We start from the raw sequence: 23,226 nt of genomic DNA on the forward strand, positions 1-23,226 counted from the left end.
TAAACTTTTGGATCAAAAAACACATTTATTGGGGACTCTGAGAGCCAATCGGAGGGGTAATCCAAAAGAAGTTGTCACTAAAAAACTGAAACCTGGAGAAATAATTGCAAAGGAAAATAGTCGCGGTATATGTGTTTTAAAGTGGAAGGACAGGAGAGATGTGCTAATGCTTTCTACCAAACATACGCACGAAACAGTAGTCATGCAAAGACGCGCTGGGAATGTGAAGAAGCCTATAGCTGTATTAGACTACAATAAAGCGAAAAGTTCGATTGATCTTTCAGATCAAATGGCCAGTTACAATAGTGTTCTAAGGAAAACTGTTAAATGGTACCGAAAAATCGCCATTGAGTTAATATTCGGAACTGCTCTAGTAAATGCACACTTTCTTTTCAAAGCCATAAATAATTCGTCGATCTCAATAACCGATTTCAAGGAAAGCGTTATAGAGAGTTTGAAGTTTACAGAAAATGAGGTGGTGAGCAGACCATCTACGTCAGGATCTCAGAAACGACACGAAATGCATGTGCTGAAAAAAAGAAGGAAATGATAAGCGTTATTGTAAGGGCTGCTACGACAAAAAACTGAACGGCATTTTAGATAAAAACAAGGTAAAGAAAGTTACTACATACTGTGACGTTTGTGATGGTAATCCCCATTTTTGTTTTGAATGTTTTGCGGAATTTCACAAATAGGGCTTGCAAAAATGTTTAAGCAATTATTTTGATGTTTTCTAACATAAATTAGCATTTTCGTTCATTTATATGACTTCAGTATTATTTATAACATTTTTTGTAGAGCAAAAATAAATCAATATCAGTTGATATTGAAAATATGAGTATTATTTATTATATTCAAGAAGTTGCCAGTGATAGAGGTCCCTCCCTACTGGGCCACAGCGGTCCATTTGTAGCGTTAAAACGGGATCTATTAGGGACCGCTGGCCTGTACAGCATCAAATGTACGTTAGACACGCAGCAGTCCGCAGGGACCTTTATTTTTCATTTATTATTCCACCTGGATTTGCTTAATAAAACTATTATTCTTGTCAATAAAAATTCAAAATCTTTAAAATCTTTAAAATATCGGAGTTTTTTAATTCTAAATCTATTCACTCGGATGATTTTTGCAAATTTTAGTAGGCCATAAATTTCGTCAGGAAGGACTGCCAGTTTTTAGCGTCGAAAAAAGTTTTTTTTGAAGAAATCCTGCGCCTTGCCTTTACGTTTTGAAATTTTCTGTATAAAATTTGAACTGCTCTGTACGACAGCCATACGAATTACATCATGATAATCATCAGATTAATTAAAAGACAAAAAAAAATAAAAAATAAATTAAAAAAAAGAAAATGTTTCCATCTGGTTGAAGACACAGGCGGTAACCTTCTATGAAGAAGGCGTAGACAAACTTGTGTCACGCTATGACAAATGCCTTCCAAATTGCGGCAGTTATGTGAAAAAATAGTTTAAGAGTTGTAGATTTTTGTGCAATAAATATTTTTCCTCTATCTGTACACAATTTATTTTTATTACCAAACGGAACTTACTTTCTGGACGTACCTCGTAGTAATGGAAACACACAGCACCTTAATGTTATCTTTCCTAGCTCTATTACGAGGTCTCTGGAACAGAGGACTGTTACTACTACCTAACTTCTATATTTAAATTTAGTTTTAATTGTATGTTTGATTTCTTTGTTATTACCATATTTGTAATATTTTTTACGTTTATTTTTAATCCAAAAGGTTCACAAAATATGCTATTTTTATTTAATAGTCTTTAAAAGTCTTCTACGGACCTTGACATAATCACTGTGTCATCCGTAAATCTTACATTGTTTATTACTTTTTATCCCTTAATCCTCAGATATTTAGTGTTTCTGTTTTCTGACGTCACTAAGTTTTTTGTCTGTGTAATACCTTTTACTATCTAATATACGATTGACACATTGTATGGATCATAAAAGCGATAATAAATACGAGTTCAGTTAAATCGTAAAAAAGATCATTTAATAAAGTGCGTGCTATTATATAATACCGATTAACGAGACCTGTAGTGAAATAACAAATTAACAGGTGGATTACACTTAAGATTTTATTTATAGTATTCACGTTTTCTGATAACGGTGACGAAAAAATGCAATTCCAACTTTCGAGTGCTTTATCAGTTCTTTATCGTATTTATATTGTTATTATATTTTTCCTGTTATTGAAATTTACGGTTGAAAATACACATGATTTGTCGCGGTTTTATATGGAAGGTGAATAACACTTCGCATTGTTTTTGTTTATAAGGATAATATATGACATGTAAGTATTTGTTATTTGATTAGGTATATAAATAAACTTATTATTAATCTTAAAATAGAGGAAACTAAGATCTTTGTTTTTCTCAAAATTACATATATCGTATATTTTTCCTAAATGTATTAAATCAAATCAGAATATGCTTTATTGTTTTTGTACATTGAAATATAAACAACAGAAAAGAAAAACAATTATATAGCAACATTAAACAGTACGGGGCAAAGTTAATTAATTGATTTTATTTTTTAGAACCATAATACGGTACTGCTTTAATCTTGTTCATGACTGAACACTGGCCGAAACCTGGTGAATCCCTCTCTCTATACCTGCTTATTTGATGTTAGCTTCTTTCTGTTTGATCTGAACTGATTTTAACATGGGTCATCTAGATTATTCTTCAAAACCGCACTACTATTAATTATCAATCATACAAATTATTATCCGAAACCGAGAATAATACAGTAGAACAGTCTGTGAAACAAAAGAGAACCGTCACAATTTGTGACCATAACATTCAAGGACTAAGAAGCTCTTTAGATTTATTAGAGGTGGATCTATCCACTAATAAGATAATTATTTATATAGGAACGTCAGCGACTATATACAGGGTGTTAGTGAATAAGTACGACAAACTTCAGGGGTGATTCTGCATGGAAAAATAATGACAGTTTGCTATATAAACGTATGTCCGCAAACATTTTTAACCTTGCTGACCACTAATTTTAATCGACCCTGTATACATTTTAGCATAAAATGTTATAAAATCAGTTAGTAACAATAATAGTAGTATACGATAAAAATTTCGAAAAATAACGACCAGGCGTTTCGAAAATATTAACAAAAAACCATCTTCAATAGGAATTATAACATACCCTGTAACGTGAAAACGATTCACTTTTCAAGATTCCTGTATATGAAATTTTTGTCTTATTTTTAGACAAAGATGCGACTGGTAAAATATTGCGATGTAATTTCGGGACACCCTGTATACGAAAATTTCAAGGCTGTACCAATAGTAGAAATACCAAAAAATTAAAATTTTCTAAAAAAAGTCCATTTTTCTGAGTTTACTGAGTTTTTCTTTGAAGTGTGTAGTGCAAAGTAAAAAAAGTAATACTGTCAGTGATCTGATGTATATACACTGGTGGCCAAAAGTAGATTGACAAATTCCATTTTTATGGATATATTTTATCTGAAGCAAAGGAAAAACCGGTTGAGCTTATTAGTGTTCAGGAATGTAAACAACATAGTTTGAAGAAACAAATTCCATAGATTTTTATTGCTTGCATTTTTTCTCAATATTTTTTTTATCAAATTCCAATAATTTTGTTTGACTGCTAGGTGGCCAAAATTGGATTGACAAACAACATATTTATTGAGTCTCTGAGTTTTATGCGTTGGTTTCTGTTGATTTGACTTTTCTTACTATTAGTTTTGAAAAATATTCACAATGCCGGTTCACACAATTCACACAACGTGGTATAACTTTATCGATCGATATTAAGATGTGAACAATCGACGATTACCGGAAAGGGGTTAAACAGGCGGATATTGCGGAAAATTTTCTCTTTTGAGGGCAACAGTAAGTCAAATAATAAAACATTTTAATCTCCGTGGAAGTGTTGTTCCTCTAAAAAAAAAAACTGGCCGACCAAAGAAGACCACTAGTCGTGTTGACAAATTAATTTTGAAAAAAGCAAAACTTGACGCATTCGCAACTTCAAAAGAAATCAAGCTGCATTTGGAAGAAGAAGGTGTGGGGTCAGTTAGTTATCGTACCATTAGAAGGAGACTTCAATATAGTGATTTAAAAACAAGACACCCTGCAAAGAAACCACTGCTAAATTTAAAAAACGTACGGGCGCGATTGAGCTTTGCTCGAGAACATAGTCACTGGACAATCTCCGAATGGAAAAAGGTTATTTTTAGTGATGAATCAAAGTTCAATTTGATTGATTCGGATAGCAAAAGATATGTTAGGCGTCCTGTGAACCATAGGTATGATCCCAAATATACGGTGTCCACAGTCAAGCATGGAGGTGGTTCCGTGATGGTGTGGGGGTGTTTTTCGGGCTATGGGAGGAGTTCACTACACTTGATAGAAGGCACGATGGATCGTTTCATGTATAAAGACATACTGCAGGATGTTATGGTACCTTACGCAGATGAAGTTATGCCACTCAACCACTACTTTCAACATGATAACGATCCGAAACACGCATCCATTTGGTGACAAATCTGGAGATCTTGGAGGCCATTTAATATTGGCAGTCCCACTAATAAGGCGGTTAGGAAAAGTATTTGTTAAAAATTCTTTTACTCTAATCGCATTATGAGCAGGCAGCCATCTTGTTGAAAATGGACTGATGCCAGGTCTATATCAGGGAGGAGTTGAATGGCATGAAGAACTTGGTTTTGTAGCAACTCAAGGTATTTTTCGGCGTCCAAGTATCATCAATGAAAAATGGCCCAAACATTCAACTTTTGAGGGTACTTAGTACGGAACTGAAAAGTTCTGTGCTCGTTTTCCTGAGACTAGTAACGAACAATGGAAGGATTGTGTTTAATATGCAATGGAAAAGACAACTTATTTTCATTTTCATTTGCCTTTTCCATCATGGTTTTATAAAATGCCACTCTTCGCCACTGGTCTTCGGGAAATACTTCCTCAGTTTCGGAATATTTAAAACATTTATATCCACGTTTTTTCCAAATACTCGTCACAGTTTTATGGTGCACACCCAGTTCCTCTCCAATATTTCTGCTCGATCGTGTTGAATCCAAAACTAAAGCACTACAAACCATTTCTTTCCGCCTGGACTTTCAATAGGTGGTTCTTGAGCTTGGATGTGACAATTTCTATATACTTGGAGCCAAAAAGATTTAAAATAGCTTTAGCACAAGGAATCGGTCTATTTGCAAAATTTATTGAGAATAAATTCCTGCATTGTACCAGCGAGAAAAAACTGGGACATTAAAATTTAGGTTTTCAATTGGGATGATATCAGGGCGTTTCGAAGGCCACGGTAAAACTTGAATTCGTCTTTCGTCTAGATAGTTATGAACTATACGGGTTGTATATATATAGGAGCATTATCATAGACCACACCAACCGGTGGCATCATAAAATTTTTCAGGATATTGCAATATCCTAAGGCATTAAGCCTTCCCTGCACTACTTGAAAAACGCCTGGTCCTCTAAAACTAATCCAGGCCCAAAAGTTTATACTAAAATGTCCACTTTGATTAGTCTTATGTGTATATCTTTTATCAAATCTGGTATTAGAAGGCTTGACGGTTGACCAGAACCTTGATTTCTTACAATAGCTCCATATTCTGCAATTTTTGCCTTAGCTGAGGAAACGATATTTTTACTACTGCCCAATTCTTCTGCGATTCTTTTTATAGAAACTCAATCGATCAGACGAGTGTATTTTATCGCTTTTTGTCGAGGAGATACTGCAGGCATTTTGAAAGAACGATTTCAGAACGAACATCAAAAATTATTCTAATAGACCAAGAGATTTAGCAGATTTTGCTGTCCCATTTTTTTTCCGGCACGATAGTACTGCCAAGTTGCCTCCTGAACTTTTTCGGAAGGAGTATAAACTGCCATAATTTAAATATTTAGAAAAATTAAAATAGCGCTTTAAGATTCAACAGTATGCCGTTACACAGCAAAATGAGGTCTGCTGATTGTGCTGTGCCGCTTATCAACCAGAAAGTAAGCAAGAAGCGTTGTTGCCATTTATTATGCCTAGGTGTAGTTTTCTATTCGCCAACCTGTATACATTGGCAGGGTTGTTCTGCAAATCAAGTGCTTGCTTTCGTGGGTTTGCATAAATTTTCGTGTGATGGAATTTTTTACAAAAAAACGATATGTAAGTAAACATACACCATAATGCTCGAACTTAAGTAGAAGTCTATTATGAGGAATCTTGTCAAAGGCTTTGTTAAAATCCAGGTAAATAATGTCGTCAGGCTTCATCCATTACATGTGCTCAGTCATTATTAGACATATTAATAAATTTGTTGTTTTGTTTAAAACTTTCTAGTGTGATACTTTATTATTATTATTTTATTAGATAAAAGCCAAGAATTTACATTCTCTATTGCTCTATGAACTAAGTAGGCATTACAATTTATTTCAATAAATCTTCAAATATCAGCTTCCAAATTTTAACACTAAACATGTCCAATTTATCCAGATGATACTTGAAATAGTTTACAGAAGGAGCAGTTATGACATCTACGGATAACGAATTCCAAACATCAAACACTCTATTAGGCAAAAACATTTGACGTGTTTTTGTTTTATACATCTGTTTTTTTAATTTTAAAGTATCACCGCGAAGTCTAATATCCCGATTTCTTTCAAATAGTTCGTTTAGATCAGAGCCCAAATAATTATACAGGATTCTGAATGTAAAAATTAAATCACCACGAAGCTTTCGTTCATCAAAAGTTAGCAAGTTTGCATTTGAAAGTCTCTCGCTGTAGGTAGGTCTCGGCATACGCAAACCATATGTAGATCATGTAGCGCGTCGCTGCAATAATTGAAGTAAATTTTATATTAAGAATAATATGATATTATTACATACTTGTAATAATATCATATTATTCTTATTTTAAGATTGGCATAATCAAAAGCCTTAGTTAAATCACGGAAGACAGCTGCGGCATTATTCTTTTGACTAAGATTGACGTAAAGTTTCTCTTCTGCGTCTTTAAATATTGGCAGAAAAGCCTTAAAAAACTTACTTATAGCTTCAGACAAAACAGTTAAAGCACAATCAGAAAATTTTATATAGATGATATATAACATTTTCTGATTGTGCTTAGAACTACAACTAGATATCTCAAAAAGTGACATTGTTGGGAATGTGAATTTTTAATAATGCCATATTTCTTGAAAATTTTTTATTGGTTGTTTTTCTGTATTATTGGTTAACCTTTATTTGGTTGTGGAAGATGGATTGCTTTATGAAAACCAAACGTGATTCTCTCAAAATTTCTTTTTGGTTCATGAATAAATAAGTTATCCACTTGTGTTTTTGATATTCCAATTTCCGATTTAATTAGTTATCTAGTTGTGAATAAAACATTTTTATGAAAATATTTAAAAAGTCATTTATTAACAAATGGATAAAATACATCCCAAATAATAATTATAACAACAAAAACAAACAACTTAAGCTAATCACTTTCAAATCCAGACTCCTGGTAATTTTTTATTTTTTTTTAATTTTTTAGGTCACCTTTGTGTGGCAAATTTTCATAAAATGAAGCTGGAGGAGCCTGTTTGAATAGAGAATTCAAGTCGTCGTCATACTTTTTTTGATATTGGTAAGACTGACGCGTATAAAGGATTGCGTTCTACTAATAAAAAACCACCCTTGGTTCCTGTTCGTTTTGTACAATCAAGACTTCTAAACTCTTCTTTTTCAAAGGACTCTTTAAACTTTATTATGTATGGATTTTCTTTAAAAAGTAGAGCCAGCAGATTTTTTGCCAGCTGACTGGTTCACCCTTTAAGTCTTCTTTGCGGATTGTCATGTTACTATCCACGTAAGATTTTCAATCTATGAATTGATGATGCGACATTTCGTGGACAACGTAGGGTCTGTCACCGTTTCTTCTTGCACTGCGAGCAATTGTCTTTCAGTCCGCCAATTCACTTTCCACACTCGCTGCTGCTCTGTTGTTATTGCTGAATGCATGGAGTCATATTCCATTTCACTATGACCAACAACCATCAACTTTAAATCTATTGTATGCAAATTAGGTAATTCTTGTACTGCAGTCAAGCACATTCCTACTGTAAACTTATTTAGATTTTGACCGCCACAACGGTCGCTAAAGCATGAAAATATCTGAATAAACATGTTGGAATTTTACAACTTCCTCTCTTGCCATCAATTTCAGACCAAGCAAAATAATCACCTTCATGTGAAGCCACATTCTAATTCGTAAAATTGAAAGACTTGAAACGCTATTTATAAAATTGGGCATTATTTTTCGGATCAGTTGTTGCTAACAAAACTTGCTGAAGATCAAAATTACAGCGTACAAATTGTTGTCTGCGTCTGCATCCTGCGCTCGTTCCTTATCATTCCTTTTCTCCTGTCGTGCTTGATTTTTGGCCAAAAGGTGACTTATTGCAAGTTTTCTTCTAATTGATCCTTATTTGCACCGGTTTTGTAAGTCATATAAGTACGACATTGGTCTTTTTTAGATAGTAAGATCCTAAATTATATTTTTCATTACAAATTTTCCGGTATGTAGGTGGCTTAGCCAGTTCCAAATTCTGTTCCTATCTTTCCTTGGCGTACATTCCGTACAATTTATGTTAAGAGAGGGATCCAGATATTTCCTTTTTGAATGTGAACGACAATACAAATTCGGTTGTCGAATAACACTAATGGCGAAAATTTAATAATCTGCAGGCAAAGAGCGATATTAAACATTTTTGAATTAACAAAACAAATTAATTTATTAGTTAATTGAAGAAGTTGCAATTATATTTTTAACCTAAATAATAAATATACGCATATTATGTAAAATCTATATTAAATTTTGTGACACCCTGTATAATAGATTGTAGTCCTGTACTGAAACCTTATTAATCATAAACAATTACAGCTATAAAAACACTAAAAAATAAAACTAATAATTGTTGATAGTCTCCCTACTTTTATTGTATTGCAATAAAAAATACCATAGACATAACCTTAAAAACTAAACGACAATTATTTTTGCTAATTAAAGAAAAATACGGATTAAAAAACAAACTTGTGTATTCGCTTAAATTCCTAAGAACTGCTGCAACTATTCTTTTGCTTCTGGAAATCATATGTTTTGCAAGACAATAACAAATTTCACGAGCACTATACACGTGTTGCTCCACTGTTTACCAAAGACTGAACCAACGACTGAATAAGTAAAAATGCCGTATTTATTTTGCTGCTATAACTAGGTAACTAAAGATACCTAGTTTTAATATAAAATATCACGCGTATTTAAGAAATACCTATTATCAACAATTGCGTCTGCGCAGAAACGGACTATTTTAGAAATTATCTAGTTATTGCATTAAATAGAGCAGACGTAGTAGATGAGTTGCCAGTTAATAACTCGTTTCCTTTAGAAATTGAGTTACCTAGTTGTAGAACTAAGCCCACGATATGTTCTATGCTATCCATGAGACTTTTTATGTATTTTTTTTTACTTCTTTAGCCTATTTAAAATGTATTTTTAAGATATAAATGTAGTGAGCCACTTCACTTAAATTGGCCAAATTATCACACTTATTGATGTGTGTTAAAAAATGTATTTCTTATATACAGTGAAAATCCTTGAAATGAAACTAACTAAATAACATTTTTCAGACTCAAGCAAATGCAAAAGGAAGACTCGCAAAAGAGAAAAACGATCCTGAAAAGGGAAAAAGATCTGATAAAAAGCCAATTGATGTCGGTTAATATGCTATCGGGCCTCAGACCATGCACTCCGAAAGAAAAGCGAGAAAGAAGACTTTCTGGTCCCCTTAGAGTTATACAGACCAGCGGTACCACTTTAAGATCAGAAACGTCCATATCGAAGAGTACAGTTGGCACTGATGAAGAGGTAAGTGTAAAATATATTATACAGGGTAGTAACTTAAAACTCATCTCCCTATAAAATTATTATTTAGTATGCATTGAAATTAAAATTAAAAACTGAAGAAGTCTTTTAATCTGAAGATCCAAAACCTTCTTAATTTATTAGATTTATATACCACAAAGTTATACAGATTTATATATACACAAGTACATCTAAGGATTTTAGAAGTAATTGATACAATTTTTGGATTTTAAGTATTCGAATTTTGACCCAATACCTAAATGTACAAGATTGATAAAATAACGACTGTAGAATGGCCTTTGATTCGGTTAAACAAATACACAAATTAAAACTAATAATTAATAAATCCATAATTTTAAAATAAATCAATTAATGCGTCTCGCCATAATCGAGTCACGACATAATTTCTCCTTCAATCAATCACTTATGCCAACCTAACAAAACGTAATAACTGTCAACACATATTATTATAGGTTTGTTCTCACTGCAAATTTCTTACAAGTTTGAAACTGTTTTCAAACCATTCTTGATGCGCATGCGTAAAATATTACAACTTCTGATCGATTTGAAACCGTCTGTCCGAACATCAAATACGGGTTGAGTGGAGAAGAAAAATAACCTCACTTTTTTATGCCAGTGGGAAAAGGGCAATAAAATAAAACATAAACAAAAAAAAAATTACAGTACAACCTTAAAATAGCTGTATATTATTATTAGAGTTTAAGATTGTGTGATCTTCAAGTAAATCTTCTTTATAAGTCTGTGTTGGAATCAACATAACTCGGAATCAATAAAATTCTGATCAAATTCTTCCGACAATTCAAAATCACTCATTTCCTTAATGTGTATTTTTAGACTAATCCAACAATTTAAAATACAATTTTTCAAAACGAATATCAGGGACTATACAAAACGACAAAATACAAACAACAATTTAGAGGTTATGTTCATATTCCGAAGATCGGCGTTGACTGGCTACACGAATTCTGACACTTTGCTTGAAATAAATCTGAAAACAAGTCTAACTATCAGATGACAATCAGAAATTTGTGTAAGAACACCAAGAATCAGAAGTTTCTGTGCGAACGCCTTTTACTCTATTGCGCATGTTTAATTGTCGAAAACTTGTTTCTTACTGCTGTGAGAACAAACCTTATGACGTTATATCTAAAGGCGCGAAATTCAAATTTTAAAATTAAATACTACACTACTTTTAAAAAAAGCAATTCTTCTTGTTCTTGTTCTTTTTGTTCTTCTTGTTCTTCTTCTACCTCCTCCTCCTCCTCCTTCTTCTTCTACTTGTTTGAGATCAAAGTGACCTGTTATGGTATTTTTATAACTGCCAGTTGTCTCTCCATTTTTTTGGTGCTTAATCCGTGATCACACTGACTACAGTTTTTCACTGTATAATTTAAGGACTTTTATATTTTTTAGATTAAAAGCATCACAACGCACACTTCAAAGACACATTCCATGGTGAATATCATTTCAGAACATTCGGATAGTACCATCACTGATCTCGAACTACCGGAACTTCCCGGAATCGGATCGGACCAGGAGGTTATTGGCAATAACACTATTTCCAACTTAAAAAAGTAAGTAGAGCATAGAATTATTTCAAAATATACTATGTATATTTGAAATAATATACATAGTATATTATTTCTTCAATAATAATAATTTTTCATAAAGATAATTAAAAATAAGGTTAACTTTGTATAAGGTTATGTAGTCCAAAAATTGATAGTTTCCGGAATATTGGCAATTATTAAATTTGGCCAATATTAAAAACCACAGAAATGTCAGTATTGCTTGTAATTTCATAATTTTTTAAAAACTAATGTGCCATGGCGATTGAATTATACCCACGAAGATTATTTAAATTTGTTTATTATCTATTGAGAATGTAACAAAGTCTTATCGCGAACATGCCAAATATTTGCCGATAGATTCCCAGAAAAACAGAAACTATCATGTCTGTCATCGCTGTTACGCGAATAATAGAAAATTTTACAAATTTTCGCAGAGTAACAAGTTATTTTAACAAATGTTAAAAATTTCCTCCTTGAACTTCTAAACATTTTTCACATCTGCGAGTTAGCTCGTCATGGATTGCCGCTCTAATTGACCCTGGAGATAAACTTTCAAATGCTTATCTAACCCTTTCCATACAATCCTGCTGCGTTGTTAATGGATTAAAATAAACAATATTCTTTATTCTTCCCCAAATAAAATAATCTAGAGCAGTTAAATCCGGAGAACGAGGAGGCCACAAAATAGGTCCATTATTAGCAATCCACTTGTCATTAAATGATGCGTCTAAAAATCTCATTACAGGTAGGGTTCTGTGTGGTGGTGCATATGCATCATCTCGGTAATAAACGTTTCGGTGTTCCGCCAATGGTAAATTCATTAAATATTCTGTATCCAAGCCCTCTAGAATATTTAAATATCCTTCTCATGTAAAAATTTATACAGAATTAGAAATTTAAGCTTATTATGCATTAAATTTATAAGTGATTTGCTATTTAAGTTTTCTTTGTAAAAGTGTAATTTAATGATTCGATCATTTCTGATAGTACAAAAAACATTAAACTGTCGGACTTCTTGATAACTTTGTAATTTCACAGCATGAGGATTTGAATCACTCCAAACATGGGAATTATGTCTATTAAAAATACAATTTTTTGAACATTTTGCATCATCAGTCCAAATTACGTCATCCAAAAACTTTTTTGTGGATTTTCCTGTACGATTGTTGAGATAAATTTACAAAACTGGATTACGAAATTACAAGCAATACTGACATTTCTGTTATAATCCATTTTCTTACTGCCGCTTCTACCGGTTACTATGACAACCGTCATGGCCAACTAATCAACAAATCCTTGAGCCGTGTTACTATGTGGCTTTTCATATTAGGCCAAATTTAAACTGCCAATATTTCGGAAACTCTCAATTTTTGGACTCGATAACCTTAGATAAAGTTAACCTTATTTTTAATAATGTTCATGAAAAATTATAAAAATAGTGGGTTTTCATTTAAAAAAATTGACTTTTAATGATTTTTTCATTTTAATTTTTAATGCTAGTTTTTAACCCCCCTGCATCTTTTTTTGCCAAATATTAAAATATACTTTAAAAGTCCTTCCTTTAAAATAAAACCAAAACTATCCAATAAATAAAGGCTACTGAAAGGGAGAAATCGGTAATTATGTTAGGGCTTATAAACATAGTTTTTCACATGAAATTAAAAATATCTCAAAAACGGTTACACTGAGGTATAGGACATTATATACTTTTGTTAAATGGAATCCCCTGTATATTTTTACATAAATCAAAAGATAATAATTTTCTTAATAAAAAAAGTTTTATTTACACTAATAGCCTAAACCTAAAAATAGCAAAGTTATAGCGATATTAATAATTTTGTCAAATTTAGGCAAGTTGGCCTTGAACTTTTTGAGAGCGAAACAAATAAATCATTGTTTGAATAATAAAATGACAGTAGCCATACAGATTTTATTAAATAAAGAAATACTGACAGTTACATGTTAGCAAAGTTTATGATTTTTGTAAAATCTAACTTAGTAAAATGCCTTTTACGCATATTGAAAAATGTGATATGTTAGAATGTTACCTTGTATGTCGAAAAAATAGTGACAGAGCGCTAGAAGAGTACCGCCAGAGATTCCAGACTCGTAACTTGCCAAACCGTAGATACTTTTTAATTCTCTACAGAAGTAACGAAAACGTGTTTAAAAGAACTAAAAGAAGGAACCAATTTATAGTAAGCGAGGATGTTGAAATTTCTATTTTGGCATATTTTGAAGCTCATATGGAAAACTCAACTAGAGATTTAGCAAGAGCTCACGGTGTGAGCTTAGTAACAATTTGGCGGGTCTTAAAGAAACACAAATTTGTGCCATATAAGTATCGACCAGTACAAACATTGTTGCCTGGCGATAACGAAAGAAGACTTGCTTTTTGCAACTGGTTACGTAATGCATATGAAGCTAATGATAATATTTTAAACCATACAATTTGGAGCGACGAAGCTAATTTTTCAAACAAAGGTATGTTTAACCGTAAAAATGTACACTATTGGCCCCAAGAAAAAATCTTTTCCTTACTGATCCCAGAAATCCTCAAAATCAATTTAGTATAAACGTTTGGTGCGGCTTAATAGGAAGCCAAGTAATAGGACCTGTGTTTTATGATGGCACTTTGACTGGAAGGAGATATGTTGATCTCATATTATCTGGCGCTGGAAGATTATTTGGATAATGTTAACTTGGAGAGACGGCAACAAATCTATTTTCAACAGGATGGAGCACCTCCCCATCAACTAAATGATGTAAGAATATTACTTAATAGACTGTTTGACGATAAATGGATTGCGATATGTGGCCCGATTCGTTGGCCACCTAGGTCACCAGACCTAACCCCCCTAGATTTTTATTTTTGGGGTTACATAAAAAATCAAGTGTATAAAAAAATACAGAACCGTTGATGAACTTTAAACACATATTAGGCAAATAATTGGATCAATAGATAGAAGATCAATCTTAAAAGCTACAAGACGTGTGCTTAAGTGTGCTCAGAAATGTATTGAACAAGATGGCGATGTTTTTGCTCATTTATTGTAAATTAGTAGTTTTACTTGATGTTATTTATTTCAAAGCCAACTTGGCTAAATTTGACAAAATTATTAATATCGCTATAACTTTGTTATTTTTAGGTTTAGGCTATTAGTGTAAATAAACTTCTTTATTAAGAAAATTATTATCTTTTGATTTATGTAAAAATATACAGGGGATTTCATTTAACAAACGTAAATTTTTCACATTTTCCCGAAAACGCGATGTTCAATTTTTTTCTGGTTTTACCATTTTAATCAACAGAAAAAATCCAACTAGTTTGCTAATTTAACCGACCCTGTATGTTAAATATTAACAAAGATATCAATAGTGACGACTTAATTAGAGGCACCCTGTATATTAGGAAAAAAAAACTTAATAAAAAAAACGCTAAAAAGAGCTTCTATAAAAAAAGGGGGAATAAAAACAAGCATATGATCTCACCCTTATCTGCAACCTTCTAGACAAGGTGAGATATACCCCTAAAATCTTAAATAGAAAGGGGGGGTCGAGTGTCGCCATTATTTTAAAGCTCTTGAAAAATGACCACCAGCGAATGCCACATTTCAGAAAATGTTTTCTGTTTATCAAGGAAAGCAATAAATAAATAGTATATTGTATACCTAGTAGGAAAAGCTTAACATTCCCGGGCGATCGTAAAAATTGCCAGTCGAGGCGCAAGCCGAGACATAATCATATTAAAAATTTTAAATCAACATTATTATTTTTCCCTTAAATAAAAGAAGCCATGAAACATTGTTTTGTAACTACGGAAACGAAGTACATAATTTTAAATTGTCAAACTTGACGAGTGAAAAGTTTATTTGTGGCGTCTTTCCAAAGTGTTGATTTTTTAACGTTTTAAAAAGCAAAAGTAACGTGTAAAATGATGAGTGATGATGACTGTTCCATTTCTGAAACCCTCCCAGAACTCACGGAGGCAGTGAATGCTGCATCATTGGAATTGTTACCAATAAAATCTAGAAATAAGTATAACTATGCATACAACCGCTTCATGGACTACCGTACAAATAAAAATGTAACTTCTTTCTCGGAAAATGTTGTAATGGCATACTTCTTGGAGCTTGGTTCCAAGATGAATTCTTCAACTTTATGGGCCAATTGTTCAATGCTGAAGGCAACCCTTGCAATTAGACATGATGTGGATATATCTGAATATTCAAAACTTCGGGCATTCCTGAAACAACAAGCACATGCCTATAAGCCAAAAAAATCCAAGATTTTAACTAAAGAAGAAATAAACAAATTTATTCAGGAAGCTCCAGATAAGGAATATTTAATGATTAAGGTAACTTACTACTAAACTTCAAATTATATTTGGATTCTTTACATGCTTATTTATTGTTGTAGGTAGCTGTAATATTTGGAATTTCCGGAGCTTGCAGAATGGACGAGCTGGTTAAAATGACTGTACAAGATATACAAGACCTCCTATCTAAACTTTTAGTTACCATACCGGATTCAAAAACCAATACATCAAGATCATTTATAGTAATAGTTATTGTCATACAAATAAAATTATTAGTTTGGAAAATATTCAACAAAACAATGCTATTAGTTCCCAAGTTCTTCCAGTTTTCAATACTTGTACTAATTGTCAAATAACAGTAAATATAACAAATAATAAGTAATAATTTTAAAATATAATGTTAACCTTGTTTGTGCTGAAAGTTTTAAAAATAAAATTGTTTAGGAAAAAGCCTGTTCGCATTTATGTTCTAAAGTTTACTGTATGGAAATAACATTTCCTTACAGTACAGAAATGAATATTTCCTTACTGTTATTTTCGGTTGCCAGGCAACAATCAAGTTGGAGGAAATATTGACTTTTTCTTTCAAATATGTTGTCAAAAATGTTATTATTTCTTATCGATTTTCGGAAAAAAACTATTTTGACATTTTTATTATTATTTAACTAAATGTTAAAAATGATTTTCGTTATTTTGAAGACAATAATTAAGTCTACTTTCAAATTTTTAACATACATTTACAAATATTTCTCTGGATATAGCACGGCATTCTCCTGAACAATTCTATGCTGAAATTGCTCTAGTGACTCAGGTTGCGATTTAAAAACCACAGATTTTAGGTGACCCCACAAAAAAAAGTCAAGAGGTATTAGATTTAGTAGAAATCGACGTCGATTCTTTTAGTGCGGGTCGTCGTCACCAAGTTCATGCTGTATTTACAGTTAATAGGGATAAAACTTCTGAAATGTATGTACCATTTTTACTGATTCATGAAATAATCCAGTTGCTTGACGAGTTGATAAAGTTGAATTCCTTGGAAACTGGCCCAGAATTTCACATTGCGCTGTTTCGTCGACTTATCTTGGTTGATTTCTCTTTTTTTATTCATGAAGAACCAGTTTCTTCAAATTTGGCTATTAGTTGACGAACATACGTAGGGCTTAAATTTTGACCTGATGCCTCTCGTTAAGACGCTGAGCGGTCCTTAAGAAACATTTATCCTGGGAAACATGAATAAAAATAATGTCCACAGTTGTTCAGCTATGTTGTACACCATTGTTAAAGATAAAAAGTGCTGCTTTTCATTTAAATTGAACTGAAAGTTAACTGTTCTTAAAATAATAATATCTACTAACTAGTACAAGTTACTTTTTTAAGTAAATTCTGTGATAATAAAATGAGAAAATTTATAAACAACGCTTTTTTTCTAGCTTGATTGTCTAGCTTTCTCAACTCATTTCTTAGTCGCCTAGGTAATGTACAGTTTTCCTGATATGCATTTTTAATTGTCTTACACATTTGTTTCACTGCCATGTTGTTGATGCGTTTCGGCGTGACTCCTTTGGGTAGTTACACTAACCTATAGAAATTCCTAAGTTCTTCTAGGGTTATTATCCCACTTAATTTTATTTTTAAATATGAAAAAATAGTTAAATCTACAAATTTTCAAGGTAAGGAAAGTAAATAAAAAATACTTAGTTTCTTTGTAGATCTTTGTTTTTTTCTTAAACTACTCGATCGAAGTGTGTAGTGACGTGTATACAGAGTGGTCAAGTTAAACGTAGACCTGGGACCTGGGAGACCTGGCTTAAAAAGTCTCTTGTAAGTAAGTCTTTTGAAATTCCTGGATATAGGCTTTTAAGGTGTGATAGGGATGGTCGGGACGGAGGTGTCGGCGCTTATGTAAGAAGTGAATTTATTTTTTCGTTAATTAATTCTCCACTTGCAATAGAGCAGCTTTGGTTTAAACTATCGATTGAAGCAAAAAATATTGTTATAGGGGTTGTGTATAGGCCACCAACTTTTGCATGCATAGAGTTTCTAAATAATTTAGAGAATACTCTGATAAATCTTATTCCAGTACATGATAATATTTATTGTGTTGGGGATTTTAATATAAATCTACTTAACTATGAAAATTCGGATGTAATTAAAATTAATGAGTTATTTAATGCATTGGGTTTGACTCAGGTAATTGAGGGACCAACGCGCATAACATCTTCCTCTGCTATATTAATTGACTATGCCTTGACAACAAACAAAGATTCTGTGATAGCTAGTGGAACAACGTCCTGTGATGGAAGTGATCATGAACTTATTTATATAAGGACTGTGTTTTATTCAACTAAAAATACGCCTATTTTTAAGACAACGCACTGTTTCAAAAGTATAAATCTGCGACAGTTTGACTCGGATCTTCGGTCTATACCCTGGAACAATGCATATCATTTAACAGATGTTGATCAAAATATTTCTTTTATAACCGACAACATAGTTACGTTCCTTAATTTACATGCACCACCTATAAAATTTCGCATTACCAAGCCGTACGCTCTATGGTTGACTGACGCTGTAAGGGCTATGATGCAGGATAGAGATAAAATGCTAGCAAGGTACAAAAAAAATAAAAGTATTGATGACTGGAATAGTTATAAACGCCTAAGAAATATGACCACTCTTGCAATACGTAATAAAAAAAAAACATATTTTACCTTAGAATTAACTGCTACAAAAGATGTTTGGTCTTCAATCAAATTACTCAGACTAAAAAATAAACAAAATAGAAATAATATTCCTAAAAATCTTGAAAAAAAAATTAATCAGTTTTTTATCAACTCTGTTTCAAAAATTCATTTAAATAAAAATACTCTAAATTATTATAAAAGTGTTAAAAATTACTTATTTCAAACGAGTTTTAGGTTTTTGGCCGTATCGGAGTATGATATTGTAAAGGTTATTAATAACATTTAAACTACTGCCACGGGCATTGATGAAATTAAAATATACTTACCATCCGACTATGCCTGCCTTTTCTACTACCTTATATTGTCCATGTCATAAACTATTGTCTCGCAAATTCTGTTTTTCCTTCAATGTGGAAAAAAGCGAAAGTTAGCGCTTTACCCAAGACGTTAAAACCTCTTACATTAAGCGATCTGAGGCCAATAAGCATTCTTCTAACGCTATCAAAAATATTAGAAAAAGTAATGAAAATGCAGCTTCAGAAATATGTTAAAGACAACTCAATTTTACCAGTGATACAATCAGGGTTTAGATCAAACCACAGCTGTTGTACGGCATTGGCCTCTATAACTGATGATATTTTATCAGCATTTGATTCCAATAAACTAACATTACTGGTAATGCTTGACTATAGCAAGGCCTTTGATACTCTCAACCATGATCTTTTAATAAATATTTTGTCATTTGTTGGTTTAGGGGAGGGGGCATGCGCGTTGATTGCTAATTATCTTAGAGATAGGTATCAAGTCGTTTCTTATAATGGCGTAGATTCTGGTTTTTTAGAGATTTCTTCTGGCGTGCCTCAGGGCTCCATCCTTGGGCCAATCCTTTTTTCAATCTATGTATCAAACATGGCAAAAATATTCATATCATCTAAGCAGCACTATTATGCTGATGATACTCAAATAAATCTCTCATTTGAACCAAGTGAAAGTTCCCAAGCAGTGGCTGCCATTAATTATGACCTTTTTTTTTATGGTAAACACAAGCACAAGAGGAAAGTCCTATGTCACTCTTGGAGTGGTGCTTGCGCGAAGATATTTGTGGGCATTTATCTTGAATCGCTGTAGGTTGTATGCGTCGGGAAATATGTGAGGTGGAAGCCCGTTCCACAAAGAAAATGTTCTCCAGATGAATGAGTCCCGATACAGCGACGTCCTTGGGGTAGGCAGGTGGACTCGATGTTGATGAGCCGCAACTGCTAGACGCGTCCTTCTTGCCGGAACAGCCCTGGGTGGAATCAGGCCTGCCAGCTCAGAGGAGCACTTACCGTGATAATAACGGTAGAATAAACAGAGATCAGCCACCTTTCTTCTGTGCTCCAGACTATCCAGACTCTTTGTCAGTTCTGGTTTGTCGATAAGACGAATAGCTCTCTTCTGAATAGAATCCAGCAGGTTTAAACTATGCTTGGGTGCAGAGCTCCAGACATGCGAGCAATACTCGAGGGAAGGGCGTATTTGAGCCTTATAAAGAGTCAGCAGCTGTTCTGGTGTATACAGTTTTTTCGTTTTGAAAAGCACTCCGAGTTTTTTGGAAGCTGCCCTGGCGATCTCGGCAACGTGGTCATGCCAGGACACACTGTTGGTGACTTCGACTCCTAGAAGATGTAAAGATGATTTCATTGGCAATATTTTCCCTGCCATAACCAGCTCCGGGCCATCAACGTTAGTCTTCATCGTAAATACTGCAGCCTGCGTTTTTTTACCGTTAAAATTGACCAGATTGTTACCGCTCCACTCCAAGATTGCTCTAATATCGTTGTTGGTTAGAGCTACTTGTTGCTGCCTAAGATTCTGAGAAGTTGCGGCTGACGTTGGTTTGGCGGACTTAAGTGTGCTATCGTCCGCAAAGCTGTAGATTGGATTGACAGTGGTTCCTAGCAAATCGTTGATATATATCAAGAAAAGGGTGGGGGATAGAATGCATCCTTGAGGGGCTCCAGCGTTAATGTTAAATTTGTCGGAGAGGTGTCCATCGACGGCTACTTGGATTGTTCGTTGTTCAAGAAAACTTTTGATCCAATTCAATAATGAGTTTTGTATGCCGATTGAGGAGAGCTTGGTTAGTAGTCCCTCATGCCACACTCTGTCAAATGCCTTGGAAATGTCAAGAGCGACTGAGCGGGACTTGCCGTGCTTCTCCATGGCCTCCGTCCACAAGTGTGTGACGTAAACCAGAAGATCGCCGGTGGATCTAAGCTTTCGGAAACCGTATTGATGATCGCTGATTAGTCCAGATGATTCCAGATATCTTAACAGTTGTTGGTTGACTGCTTTCTCCATAATCTTCGATATTACTGGAACTAGTGCAATCGGGCGGTAATTGGACGGCATCGTCTTCTTACCCTTTTTGGGTACAGCTTGCACTTGAGCAGCTTTCCAGCTTGTTGGAAATGAGCCCTGTTTATACAGGTGCCGTGAACAGTCTACACAAGGGAGGAGTCAATTCGTCTGCACAACGTTTTAGTACCAGGGCTGGAATTCCATCGGGTCCAGAAGCTTTGTTGGTGTCTACGCTTTTAAGAATTTTATTTATAATTCGTTGGGGAAACGAAATTTCTCCCATCGATGAATTCACCCTTGGCAAATATTGCGGTGTTTTGCCTTGCGAGTGCAGAGTAGAATTGGACGCGAAGAAATTACCCAGTAAGTTGGCTTTTTCCCTTGCTGTTATTGCGATAGAACCATCATCTGCTGTTAGGGGTGGCAAGACCGACTTAGCAAATCCTTGACTAACGGCTTTCGATACCGACCAGAAAGATCTTGTTCCATTTGGGCAGTTTAGCAGTTTGTTTTTGATCCTGTTGTTGTGACTCTCTTTGCATTCATCAATAATTCGCTTGCAGCTATTTCTGGAGGCTAAAAAGTTCCTCCGATTTTCGATGGAAGGATGTTGACGCCATTTGCGATATGCTGCGTTTTTAGTGTTTACTGCCTTTTTGCAATTCAAGTTGAACCATTGTTTGTTGTTTGATCCGCATTTAGTAGAAAAAGGGATATAAGCTTCCATTCCTGCCAAGATCGTCTCTGTAATTTGGTTTGCACATTCTGAGATGTTATTGGTTCTAAAGCAGACTTCTTTCCAAGGGAATGAGCGATAAAATTCCCGAAGATGGTTCCACTCTGCTGATTTATAGTGCCATACCTTTCGCGACATCGGCGTTTTAACATCCAACTGGCAAGAGACTGTTATCAATTTGTGGTCCGATGTTCCTAGGGGGGCATGTACTGATACAGTGTACGAGTCAGGTCTGAAGCCAAGACCAGATCTAGGAGACTCGCGAACTCGCCGTCTCGATCGGGGATTCTGGTAGGTTCCTCCACAAGCTGCGTAAGCCCGCATATGGTGGCAAATAGCTCAGCTTCTCGTCCTTCATCGTCGTTCTTGTTGCAGAAACGCAGCCAGTTGATATTGTGAACGTTAAAATCACCCATGACGATGATTTCTGCGCTTGGGTAGACAATTTGCAGTTAGTTAATGCAATCAATCAGGTTCAAAAAGAGCCGCCTATATTGGGTGTCGCTTGGTGGTCTGTAGATACAGCAGATAAATTTCGTGGCTTCACTGGCTATTATTTTGAACCACATGATGTCGAAGTCCGCAGGTTCAAACGTTTCCTCCCGCTGGCAACTCAAATCGTTCTTGACAAATACTGCCAATTCAAAGTTTAGTCGAAATCGGGTGTGTAGATTGTATCCAGGATAAATGAGGTGAACATTTGTTGTTGAAGGTTTCACCTTTGTTTCTGCCAATGCCAGAATATGAGGCTTATTTGATTGCAGGTATTGGTGTACTGCATTAATATTGTTGTTTAGGCCTCTGATGTTGCAGAAATTGATTTTTAGGCTTTTAAATCCGCCTGATGGACCCCCCCGACCAGCCTCCGCCCGGAGATCCGAATGGGAGGCGAGTTTACCTCCGGAAAGTTTTGGTCGTGAGGGCGCCATTATGCATTAATTTTACTACTCCATTTCCCCTTTGGAAACCGGACACATCGACATGGCGGCCAAACGTGAGTTCCATGGAACCCCTTCACGCCGCCTAAGTCCTATGTGGTGGTATTGAACCGAGCGATGCAAGTGGACAACATCTACCACCAAAAAAAATTGCACTCGTAAATGCTGACCTTGCCAGCATTTACGAGTTTTCTAAAAATCATTGCTTACAATTAAATTCTATGAAATCGGCATTTATGCTGTTTCGGAGCAAAGGTAGCCGTAAGAGTTTTTTACAGTATTATAGGGACCTAATTCATATCAATAACGAGTCTATAAAACACGTCGAGCACTGCAAGAGCTTGGGTTTGATTCTGGATAGTGACCTGCGATTCATGCAGCACGTAAATTCATGTATTCAAAAAGGATTTTTAAACCTTAAAAATATTTATAGACATCGTTACGATTTAAATAGAAAAACAAAAATTCTGCTGTGTGATTCGCTGGTCCTATCACAGCTTAATCATTGCGATGCAGTGTATGGTCCATGCTTGAGAACTGCTGAAGAGAGTAGAATTCAGAAACTCCAAAATGCGTGCCTTAGATTAATATATGGCATAAGAAAGCGCAAATCGATAAAACACAAGCTTAAGGAAACCAGGTGGTTGACTATGCACAACAGAAGATTTTTCAGGCATCTTCAATGTT

At 34.3% G+C, this 23,226-nt stretch overlaps 1 protein-coding gene and 1 long non-coding RNA gene across 6 annotated transcripts in view; both read left to right on the forward strand.

Moving 5' to 3' along the window:
• The window catches only part of LOC126733808 (centrosome-associated protein 350-like), a 176,318-nt gene that overhangs the window by 91,595 nt on the left and 61,497 nt on the right, over positions 1-23,226 (forward strand). For all 5 annotated transcript variants that reach the window (XM_050437217.1, XM_050437218.1, XM_050437216.1 and 2 more), the window contains 2 exons: positions 9,694-9,931; positions 11,363-11,523. In XM_050437217.1, the coding sequence (XP_050293174.1) occupies positions 9,694-9,931; positions 11,363-11,523 (399 nt within the window). The remainder of the gene's footprint in view (positions 1-9,693; positions 9,932-11,362; positions 11,524-23,226) is intronic.
• LOC126733816 (uncharacterized) lies at positions 15,406-16,289 on the forward strand. The gene is made up of 2 exons (XR_007659871.1): positions 15,406-15,877; positions 15,940-16,289. It is a non-coding gene; the product is annotated as an uncharacterized LOC126733816 (long non-coding RNA).

Source organism: Anthonomus grandis, chromosome 3 (assembly GCF_022605725.1).
Source record: "Anthonomus grandis grandis chromosome 3, icAntGran1.3, whole genome shotgun sequence".
Classification (NCBI taxonomy): domain Eukaryota; kingdom Metazoa; phylum Arthropoda; class Insecta; order Coleoptera; family Curculionidae; genus Anthonomus; species Anthonomus grandis.